Below are 11,631 nucleotides of genomic sequence, written 5' to 3'. Positions count from 1 at the left end.
ACCACTAGGCACACCGAGGGAAAGGGCGTGCCAGGCGCGGGGGGAACAGTACATGCAAAGACATGGAGGCAAAGGAAGAGCGGGGTGAGTTTGGAGCAGCCCCAGTGGTTTGTGCAACTGGAGCCCAGGTACATGGGGGTGGTGGAGGCAGAGAGGGCCAGGGAGGGAGGCGGGGCCTGACCCACTGGGTTAGGGAGCCTCCCAAGGTATCAGGACTTAACCCTGGCGGTGACGGGGAGGTTGGGACGGCTGTAAAAAGCAGAGTGGCGCGACCAGAGTTGCACTTTAGAAAGTTGACTCGGGCCCAGAGTTGGGCTGGACTAGAGCAAGACACCCCGGGCAAGAACAGGTAGGAGGCAGGTAGAAGGGTCTGGCAACAGATCAGCAACAGGTGTATCTTGAAGAAGTATCAACTGAGGCAGCAGTGGCAGTAGGGGAAGAGAAAGAAAGATGTATCTGAGAGATGTTAAGGGGTAAAAAGGACAGGGTCTACTCACCGCTTGGACATGAGGTTAAGGGTGAGGGAGAAAGACTGCCTCCCAAGATTCTGGCTTAGGTAACCTCACGAAAGGGCAAAGGGACAGGTAACAGGTACTAGAGCAGAATTTGGGCAAAGGTTGGCTTCGAGGCACAGGCTGCCTGGGCAGAGGCACCAGTACGTAGCTGTGACCGGGGGTGGAGAAAGAGGTCTGGGTGGGAGACATAAATGGGGACGCATCGGCACAGAGCTGCTAGACGAAGCCGTGGGCCAGGACAGGGCACCTGGCAGAAGTCACACCGGGTCCTGGATGGAGCCTGGGAAGGGCCAGTGAGCTTCCCCTTCACCCTACCTGTGTTAACGAGAACCATGGAGAACCACTGATGGTCGGAGCCCCCTCTTCAACAGAAAGGGGTTAAGACGTGGATCCCTGGTCTTTCCTGTGACGGGGAAGGCACCAGAAGGATGCTCCCTCTACAGTTCCCTCTTCTGAAATGAGCTTGTCTTATTACTGCCCCCGACTATGTGGGGAAGATGAACCAAAGCTCGTTCTCTTGCTACAAATAGCAGGGTTTCCTGCCCTCTCGCCCTGGACCCTGGGGCTAGAAGCTACAGGCAGAATGTCCAAGAGATGGGGAGGGACTGGCGGTGTCTCCCGCAAGGCCCAGACATCTGTGGCATCCTCTGAACTGTCCGTGCTCTTCTAGGCGGTGCTGAAGGAAGAAGGCAGTGGGCACCATAGCCGCACATACCCAGTGGCCTGGCCTTCTGGGGATTTATCTGGGGGGGGGGGGGTTGCTTTGATGGCCCTGCCCCCTCACTTCGGCCCTGCCCCCTCACTTCAGCCCTGCTCAGACCCCAAATGGACCCTGAGACCTGAGCTCCTACCACCTCCGTAGCACCCACACAGGATCAGGCAGGCAGGAGGCAGCTCACGGAGCTTTTTCTGGTTGTTTTATTTGAAAACCCTAGGGTGCATCCCCTCCCTCACCACGCCCATCCCCCTCCCCCCTCTCCCCCCTCCCAGGACATGACGATGCCACACACACACACACACAAGGCCGTGAGCTGCACACAGAACACGGGGGCTGCGCTCACAGCAACATGAAAAAATATACATTATATATAATACACCTGGGGCCCCCACTCCCCCTGCCATCCCCACAACCCAGCCTCAACCAGGTCATGTAGGAAGGGGCAGGGGCTGCAGGCCCTCAGGCAAGGAGAAGAGGGGAAAGAGGACAGAAAAGGAAGGAGAGCGGGCAAGGTGAAGAAGCAGGGATCCCCAGAATGAAGTGGAAAGAGAGGGAGGAGAGGACGGAAGATTCCTCCCAGCTGCGGAAGCCCTGGGGAAGACAGGCCTCCGTGGACAGGAGAGTAGGGAAGGGTTCCCCCTTCAATTCCACCCGGGCCCCTGCCACTGCTAGTGACCCCCACTCCATGCAGGGTGTGCCTGGTGGGGGAGAGACAGAGACATGGGCAAGCTAAGGGGCCACTGCCGGGGGGGGGGGGCGCAGAGAAGGCAGCCAAAGTCTTCCAGGGAACAGGAGCCCAGAGGCACAGGAGGGAGGTGGGCTGGGGGCCGGGGGGAAGGCAGACCCCAGCACGGCCCACTGGGATTTGGGGATTAAAGGAAGACTCGTTCCAAAGAGCTCTCTCCCTCTTGGTCTCTTCTCTCAGAAGGTCCTTCTCTCTTTTCTGGGGGGTGTCTCTGTCTCACCAGGGCAGAAATCTCTCTCTGTTCGGGGAAGGGTGCAGCATCAGTAGCGGTGTGGAGGGGTCTCGATGATGCGTCTCTCGTTGCTGCTGGGGGAGTCGGCTGCCTCCGAGTCGCTGCTGTCCTCGTCCTCCTGCTGGCCACCGGCAGCCCCTGCCACAGAGGCCTGCCGATTCTGGTAGGACTGGATGAGGCAGGAGCAGAGAGCACAGGGCTCAATGGTCTGCACACACCCCAGAGCCTCTCCTTTGGGGGCCATGCTCCCCTCAGGCCCCTTGCCCCACCCCCAACCTCCCTTTTAACCTTTCTCCTTCCCACTCGTGGCAGCTCTGCCTGGAGCCTTTTTCCCCAGGGCCTGGCCACTCTGTGCTCCAGCTGAATCTGGACTCTAGGCTTTCCCCCTTCCCACTGCCACTCACCTCCATGGGGTTCACGATAATGGTGAGTGCCGAGTCATCCCAGAAGAGGTCAGGGTCTTTGGGGTCACTGGAGGCCTCTGGAGGCCCGCCAGCCCCTGAGACACGGCGGTGAAGGGAGTGGATACGCACGAGGCCCAGGATGACCATGAGCACCAGGAACCCCACACACACCACAATGATGAGAGTCGCTGCGCTGGGGACCACTGTGGGGAGAGTAAATGGACTTGGCACCGTGGGGCGGGGGGGGGGGGGGGGGGGGGCGGGGATGGAGGGAGACGGGGGAAGAGGGAGTCCTGGAATAAGAGAAGAAGGATGGGAGCGCCTGGGTGGCTCAGTAGGTTAAGCATCCGAGTCTTGATTTCGGCTCAGGCCACCATCTCGCAGTCTGTGAGACAGAGCCCCGAGGCAGGCACTGCACTGACAGTGTGGAGCCTGCCTGGGATTCTCTCTTTCCCTCTCTCTCTCTCTCCCTGCTCACATGCCCCTGCCCCTCCCCTGCGAGCATGCGCTCTCTCTTTAAATGTTCAATAAACATTATTATAAAAATAAATAAATAAATTTTCAATAAACCTTTCAAAAGAGAGAGAGAGAGAAGACAGGATGGTCCCGGAGCGGGGAGTGCCCTGTACGAGCTAGAGGAGAAAGAGACCCCTATTGAGAAGAACAGGACACAGGGAGGGAAGGGTGCTGAAGGGCCGCTTAAGGCCAAAGGGACAGAGAGGCAGAGGGAGGGAGGTATGCAAAGGGGGGCACGGGCAGGGGGAGAAGAGCTCCTGGCCCAACGCTATCAGAACAGCCCTGTTCTCAGCAGGCAGAGGGCCAGGTTGGAGCTCGAGCCCAGTGGGGGAAGGTGAAAGGCGCCACATAGGCTCAACGGTGTAATCGGAGAGAATGTCCTCCCGCATCTTGAGAAACAGGCCCCAAGCTGGCCTGGCAGCCAGGAGAAGCTGCTGGCACCCAAGGCTGGGGGGACACGTCCAAGGGGCCGGGAGCAGCCCCTTCACTCACCCACCTGAACCGCACTCATTCCTGTTCTGTGACTCCTCCCTTCTTCTCGCGGGCCTGGGCCTCCTGGACACCTGGGGCTTCTGCTCCCCCCGAATCTCCCCCTGAGGATTACCTACCTCCCCCTCGGCCCTGTCATGCCTCTGGCCCCGCAGCCTCACTTTGATGCCTAGGCTCAGGGGAGTGAGGACCCTGAAGGGCAGTGAGACAGAGAAAGGCGCGTGCACTCTCACGCGGACCGTGGAGCTGATGGCGGCAAAGCAGACGTGCATGCACCAGCACGTGCCCAGGAGGACCGCATGGGCACACAGCTGAACAAGGACGGCCACCCCCTTCACCCGAGCCAGGACTCTGCCGGTCTGCACACCTGCCCGCACCAGCAGCCTGGCGGCCTGCTCACACAGCAGGAGCAAAGGGCGGCGTCCGAGGGCCTCCAGCAAGGCACGGCAGAACCACACGTGCAGCGTCACCCAGCTCCCCGCCAGCTGGGCACACCAGGCGACCCCCTGAAGGAAGATGTAAACGCCACAGACGTGCGCCGCGAGGGCCACGGAGCCAGCAGCCGTGAGCACAGGGCGGGCCACCTCCCGCACACACGCACACAGCGCTCGGGGAAGCATGGGCACGCAGAGCAGGAGAGCCCGCAGCCCCCGGGACAGCAAGTGGAGGCAGAGACCCCACACACGTGTCCCCAGGCTGAGGGCCCGCGTAGGCAGCTGGGTCGCTGCACCCCACATGGGTGCACACCCCTGCTCACTGTTTGCGCCCGCAGCGGCTCTCCCAGCCACAGAGGCCCCGTGAGGCCCCGAATCTGGAGAGTCCCGTTGCTAAGGGGTGATTACCCGTGTAATCACACTGTGTTCCAGCCCATACATCTACCTCCCAGTCCCCGATTTACCCACAGCCTTTGAGACGTGTTGAGAGACAGAGCGGAACGCAAAGAAGCCAAGAGCACGGGAGCCGCACACACACCCTGTCCCACACACACCACTCCTCCCCGGCAAGCGGCACAGCAGGCTGTCACAAGCTCCGGGGCCAACCAGGTGTGTGCAGAAGGCCCTGCCTGAGCGGGCACACTAGCCTCACACCTCCCTGAGGCCACCCTGACGGCTCCCTGCCAAGTTGGTCCCTATCCTGACCCAACCCATAGCTTGCCTGTGGCCGCTCGCCAAGGAGAGCCAATCCTGTTTGGCAGGGCAGGCAGGCTCCCTGGGCACGGGCTCTAGGGCAGAGATGGGCCTGGCTGGATCAGCACTTCTCAACTGCCTGGGGATGGGGGAGGAGGGAGAAAGGGGACAGAGGTGCTTTTCCCGACCATCTGCAGGAAATGGTCCCTCCCAGGTCCCCATGTCAGTGGGCAAGAGCCAGGAACAGTGACTCTGCCAGCAGGTGGCCCCTGTAGCTAAGCTCAGGCTCTAGAAGGACTGGAGACCCGCCCCTCCACACCTCCGAGTGGAGGCCGCAGCAGGTGAACCTACTCTAGGAGCACACTGATGATGACAGGCCAAAGTTTCTGGTTTGTGCCTTGATCAAATGCATTTGTTCTTCTGAGCCCCCAGCCTGGTGAAGGAAATGGCAAGTCGATTGCCAGGAATAAGAAATGACCACAGGAAAGACAAAATGCAGACACTGTTATCTGCAGGCAAACAAGTAGAGTTAATTAGTTTAAAATGAGGCTGGAAGCCAGCGAGATGGCAGGATTTTTCAATTAGCCACAAACAAAAATCAAGAGTTTAAAAAAGCGCAATCAGCCTCGCTTGCTGCATGAGACCCGAGCAGGTGACTGTGGCCTTGAATGACTGGCACCGCCGACATGAAGGGGTGTTTTATCAAACGGCCCTTGTGCAACTGCTGGTTTCAGGTGGGTGTGAGGACACGGTTAAAGCCCCATCCACAGTCCTGCATGGTGCCCCCTTTATGAAGACCCTGGGGAGAAACTTCTTTCCGCTCTCAGTCCCAGGGCTTCTCTTGAAATACTGGTTGGCTCTCATCACATGACTCTCGTAACTGCTCAGGTTTCCTTTTGCTTAAACTGCAAGGAAGCTCAGAGCCAACATGCTGGCCCATTCTACCATTCTAGCAGCTCTCAGAGTATGTCTTTTATGAACTGACTTTATTCCCCCCCTACATCTTATTCTTCTTTCAGAATCGTCCTTCCCTCCCCACTCCCGAGTTCATTTTCTACGCTAACTCTATTTCATTGTAGGTCTGTCTGCAAAGCTTCAGGTACTTGTAAGAAACAAAGTAGGGAAACAATTCCCAAACTTTGCTGCACATTGGAAGCACTTGGGGATCTTTAAAAACCATCGACGCCTGCCTGGAGCGCCTGGGTGGCTCAGTCAGTTGAGCGTCCAATTTCGGCTCAGGTCATGATCTCACGGTGCCTGAGTTCAAGTCCCACATCAGGCTGGCTGCTGTTAGCACAGAGCCCTCTTCGGATTCTCTGTCCCCCTCTCTCTCTACCCCTCCCCCATCTGCACTCTTTCAAAAATAAATAGACATTAAAAAAAAAAAAGGAAAGAACTGGAAAAAGAGCTAGGAAATTATGAGGGGGAAAAAAAAGCTGGCCCCAAGGGTCTATTTAACAAACAGGGTTAGTTTGCTCACAGGTCTCTAAAAATTGTATGAAGTTTCTATGAACCTTTGCAACTTGATTACGCATTATGCTCCCCTCTTCACCCCTACTTCCCTACTCTCTATACCCCTACCCCCATCTGCTTTCCTATAGTGAGTAAATACTTAAAAAGGCCTCTCTTTTCAGAGAGAGGAAGGAAAAAGGGAGCTAGCCCCAGGGAAAAGGGAACACAAGAGACTCTGTAGTGGTGGCCACCACTTAAGGGGAGGAAGCCAGATGGAATCCCTGGGGATACCAGGGAGCTAGCCTCAGTCAAAAAAGCCCTAGGAAGCCCCCCCCACCACCACCAAATTAAGTGCAACTATAAACTAACAAGAGAAAGAAAGAAAGAGAGAGAGAGAGAGAGAGAGAGAGAAAGAAAGAAAGAAAGAAAGAGGAAGAAAAGGAAGAGCGGGCAAGCATCAAGCATAAATGGAGAAGGTATGGAGGTCAATGGTTAATGCACAGTAATGTACAGGCTCTGGAATCCTGCCACCTAGATTTGAATCCTGGCTCCTACCACTTCCTAGCTGTGTGATCTTGAATAAAATGCTTAACCTCTCGGGGCGCCTGGGTGGCTCAGTCGGTTAAGCATCCAACTTCGGCTCAGGTCATGATCTCACAGGTTTCTAAGCTGAAGCCCGGTGTTGGGCTCTGTGCTGACAGCTCGGAGCCTGGAGCCTGCTTCAGATTCTGTGTCTCCCTCTTTCTCTGCCCCTTCCCCGCTTGTGCTCTGTCTCCCTCTGTCTCTCAAAAATGAATAAATGTAAAAAAAAAAAAAAAATTATGGGGCCCCTGGGTGGCTCAGTCGGTTAGGCATCCGACTTCGGCTCAGGTCATGATCTCACAGGTTTGTGAGTTCAAACCCCACGTTGGGCTCTGTGCTGACAGCTCAGAGCCTGGAGCCTGCTTCAGATTCTGTGTCTCCCTCTCTCTCTGCCCCTCCCCTGCTCGTGCTCTGTCTCTCTTTCTGAAGAATAAATAAACATTAAAAAAAAAAAATGCTTAACCTCTCTGGGCTTCCATTCCCTCCCCTTTAAAAGGGATAATGCTAGTACCCATTTCATTTGCTGTTTGTAATGACTAAATGAGTCAATATGTAGAAAAGCTCATGGCACACACTGATGTGTTCAATATTCTTATTATTGTATGTATTGAAATGAGCTTTTTCAAGGAAGCATTTTCAGAATTCTTTAGGGAATTGCCTTCAGAGCCTGTGATACACCTTTCGGCTTTTTTCAAAAGGGACAAACTTGTGCCCTTTGTGGGTTTGTATATTTAAGAACCTAAAATGATATCCAGAGACAACTCTGACAAAAATGGATGATGAAATTGGGTAAAACTGAAATGGGTCAAAAGCAAAGCATATCTAAGAAGTAATAAACATAAATGCATCATGTAAATAGGCTTTGAAAGCAATTCTAAAAGGGATTCCAAAAATCATTTTTGGCATCAACAGAATCATTTTACAGTGTTTAGTATGTGGAAAAAAACTCATTTCATAATATTATGTGTAAATACCAGGTTAAGTAAAATAGTTTGATCCCAACTTTGTAAAAAGAAAAAAAATAAGGCATAGGAAAAAAAAAAAGGAACATTAACAATGGCTTCTTCTCTGGGGTGGAATTATGGCTGATTTTTCTTCTTCATACTTGGTAGTTTCTAGTTTTTCTACAATAAACCAACTCTTAAATTGGAAATTAAAACTCGCATCACTGGTAAAGTGCCACGGCCAGGGAACGTGAGGGCAGCTCTCCATCTGGATTTAATACTTTGCCAAGTTGCACACTTGGCGTTAGAAAGACTTATGACATTATAGGGGCGCCTGGGTGGCTCAGTCAGTTAAGCATCCGACTTTGGCTCAGGGCATGATCTCACAGTTGGTGAATTTGAGCCCCTCGTCTGACTCTGTGCTCACAGCTCAGAGTCTGGAGTCTCCCTCACTCTCTGCCCCTCCCCCGCTCATTCTCATTCTCTTTCTCCCTCTCTCTCTCTCTCTCTCTGTCTCTCAAAAATAAGCATTAAAAAAAAAAAAGACTTATGACATTATAGATAGCACATAATTACACACGTATTAGCCCCAACTTTCTCCTTGAGGATAGAGACTGTATCTAACCCATAATTCTTTTATGTCCCTAATACCACTTTAGGACAGTGCTAGTACACAGTAGGTGCTTCATAAATACTTGATGGCTTCACTAGGTCCAAGGCTAATTTGATATTCCTGGGGGAGGGAGCAGGAACAAAAAAGGCGCCTAAACCCCACACCGACTTCATGATTCCAGACATGAGCACCCCAGCGATGAATGACATTGACTCATATTCTTCGGGAGGGAAAGTTAATGGTCCAGGGGTTACAGGGATTGGAACAGAGTGATCAGTTAAGTCAGCACAGGGAACAGAACCATAGCTCCACCGGCCTGCCCCACTCCCAGTGGTAGAGGAGAGAGGATGCCCATGCCCAGCCCACCCCCCGCCACCCCCCCTGCCCTGCCTGGCCCTGCGCACTCTTACGTACTGGAGTTTCGGTGGGAGCTGGCCAGGCTGTGTCCGGCCATCTCAGGAGGGGGCTGGTGGCCGCGGTGCAGGAACTGCTGGGAGCTGAGCATGTGGCTGGGGTGGGCGACCCGGTTCATGCTGTGCAGGACATTGACCTGGGGGAGGGAGAGCTCAGTGGGCACCCGCGTCTCCTATTCCTATCCACTAGAGTCTTGTCCCACCTCACTAGAGGCCATCTGCTAACCATGCCCCACAGCTCCTCCCCCTCTGAGCAGACAGGTTCTGGGCTCCTCCGTGCTGCAATGTCCATTCCCGCCAACTATGGGTCTCAGTCCACTCCTCCAGGGCTCCTCGCTAGTGGGGGAGGAGGGGAGGGAAGGAGACTCTCTGAATACCTCCACGATGAATTCATTGCTGGAGTAACGGCCATTCATTTCTGAGCAGGACAGCCGGAATTTCCTAGCATAGAGGGCAGCTCCGTGTCGCAGCCGATAATGAGCCTGCCTCAGGATCTCTTCATACACAGTGATGCTCTCCACCCCTGGGGGGCGAGGAAGCAGCTCAGGGCGGGGAGCCGGCCAAAAGGGCCCGGCAGGCCCCTCTCTCTCAGACTCCCGCCAGCTGAGAGCAGACGCAGCCACAGAATGGGTCGGTCCCGCGCCTCAGCAGGGGAATGACCTGAGTTCTCCCAAGAGATGTACCCCTCCGCCCCCAGCCCGGCTCTGACTGATTGGGAGAGTGTGGCTGGGGTCCATTTCCTGCTCTGCTCTTCTCTGAAAACTCTGCAGCTTCTGGGTAGAGATGGAGAGAAGGCATTAAGGACCCCCTGCAAGACAGAAGGGAGGAGGCCAGCAGGGGGGAAACGGAGAGAGGGGAAAATACAGAAGTCCTCCGTGAGGTTCTGGAAGGGGATGGCAACAGGAGGGAGCCGGTTATGACCAGCTTCTCCCATCCCCACCTATGGAGGTTTCCTTCAGAGAATAGCAGGCTTCCTCTGAAAGCTACCAAGTCATGACCACGATTCACTACGACGTGAGCACACGAGTTAAAGATCTGGTGTGGGGGCGCCTGGGTGGCTCAGTCGGTTAAGCGTCCGACTTCGGCTCAGGTCATGATCTCACAGTCCGTGAGTTCAAGCCCCGCGTCAGGCTCTGTGCTGACAGCTCAGAGCCTGGAGCCTGTTTCAGATTCTGTGTGTCCCTCTCTCTCTCTGACCCTCGTCCGTTCATGCTCTGTCTCTCTCTGTCTCAAAAATAAATAAACATTAAAAAAAAATTTATAAAGATCTGGTGTGTACATGAGATCAGAGAGATGGAAGGTGTAGAGGAGATGGCTAGGACCAAACAGCTAGAGGATTGAAGGCTCGTCAGAGAAGGCTGAGTCACAGGAGGAGGGAGCAGCAGAGGGGAGCCAGGCTATAGAGAGAAGCGGGGAGAAAGAACCACTTGGGAGCCTGAACCCCAGCACACCTCCTCTAGGGGCAATCTGGAAGCCTGAGGAGCTTCCAGTCTGGGGAGGTACAAGATGGCACTTGCCATTATCCTTGGGGACCTGGGAGGAGGACCTCTCGAATTCCTAGATACCTGATACTGGGGAGGGGCGCACACAGAAAAAGAGGACAGGCACTCAGTCCCCACTGACCGGCAATGGTGAGGTAGGCAGACGTGTTGGTGAGTTCCAGCCCTCGCTGCTGCAAGGACGCCATGTCTAGGAGCAGGCTTTCCCGCTCGGGGTCCAGATCATCCCCGACCAGAGAAATCTCACAGCCATCCAGGTTGTGCACGATCTCATCTGACATGCGTGTGTCTGTCACTGGATGGGAGAGAGTCGGGATCGGGATCAGAGCCACAGGGCCCACCTCATGGCCATGCTTCCTCCCTTTCCAGGCTCATTCCCCGAGAGCAGTAGGCAGCAACTTCAAGAACGTCATTACGCAGTACTTTCCTCACACCCACAGGCCTCCTCCTTCTATGTCCCATGTAAGTGGTTCCAGACAAGCGAATGTGGGATGAAGTCACCCCAGTTGCGGACATGAGCCCCTTCTCGGGATGATATCACTCCCTGGAGTCATCCTTACCTGTGCCCTGCCAATTCTCATCCTTTTTGGCCTCCACCTGGTGGGAAATGGAGCAAGTGATTTGAAGATCGGGGAACAAGGGGATCCCCTCAGGTCCCTCAAAGTCCACAGCCGGGCGAGCAAAATGAGCAGTGCCACTCAGCAGGATCTGGGGGGCATCAGGCTGAAGGACCACCACGTACCCCTCCACTTCGGGGATGGAGACACAGGATTCTTCGCTGAAGCACCTGCAGAGCAGAGGGGAGAGAGGCAGCTTGTGACCCCAACACCTCCTGTCTAATGATCCCTATTCTGTTTCATCCCTCCGGGCGTCCATCTCTACAACAGAGCACCCCACGTCAGGGAGGGGAAGGGAGGAGAGAGGGATAGTGTCCCCGTGGCAGCACAACTACCCCCACCGGGGCAAAGCTGGAGAGGAGATACCCTTTCCTGGGAAGATGCCACTGTGGGAAAGGGTCAGAGACAGATCAGGCAACCCAGACCTGCAGGGGTGATCACATCACCAACGCCCTGACCTAAGACTATGGAACACCTATCAAATTTCATTTCACAAACCGAACTTGCCAAAATGTTTACACATACACAGTTCCTTACTCAGGAGATTTGAATTAAGAAGTGTGTTCAGTAAAACACACGGCAGACACATGCCCAAAAAATACTCAACAACAAAAGTGGAGGGGAAGGATGTGGTGGGGGAGCCTATCCAAGGATGTCCTCCTCCTTGGTGTTTCTTCCCTTCAAGATCAGAGAAACCTCCTTTGGTCGGTGAGCTAATGTGACAATCTCGGACCTGCATCCATGGTCCCATGAAGCCTCGTGGAC

General features: G+C 54.7%; 1 protein-coding gene across 1 annotated transcript in view; it reads right to left on the bottom strand.

Annotated features, from left to right (window-relative positions):
- Positions 1-371: 371 nt before the first annotated feature.
- CLSTN3 (calsyntenin 3) overlaps positions 372-11,631 on the bottom strand; it is a 28,123-nt gene continuing 16,863 nt past the window's right edge. Inside the window, exons 13-18 of the mRNA XM_043561893.1 lie at positions 10,810-11,036; positions 10,374-10,544; positions 9,128-9,273; positions 8,752-8,887; positions 2,615-2,817; positions 372-2,379 (exon numbers count right to left, since the gene is read on the bottom strand). Coding sequence (XP_043417828.1) covers positions 2,239-2,379; positions 2,615-2,817; positions 8,752-8,887; positions 9,128-9,273; positions 10,374-10,544; positions 10,810-11,036 — 1,024 coding nt within the window. The 3' untranslated portion in view covers positions 372-2,238. The remainder of the gene's footprint in view (positions 2,380-2,614; positions 2,818-8,751; positions 8,888-9,127; positions 9,274-10,373; positions 10,545-10,809; positions 11,037-11,631) is intronic.

The sequence above is a fragment of the Prionailurus bengalensis genome, chromosome B4, assembly GCF_016509475.1.
Source record: "Prionailurus bengalensis isolate Pbe53 chromosome B4, Fcat_Pben_1.1_paternal_pri, whole genome shotgun sequence".
Taxonomy (NCBI): domain Eukaryota; kingdom Metazoa; phylum Chordata; class Mammalia; order Carnivora; family Felidae; genus Prionailurus; species Prionailurus bengalensis.
This window is presented reverse-complemented; position numbering and strand designations above follow the sequence as displayed.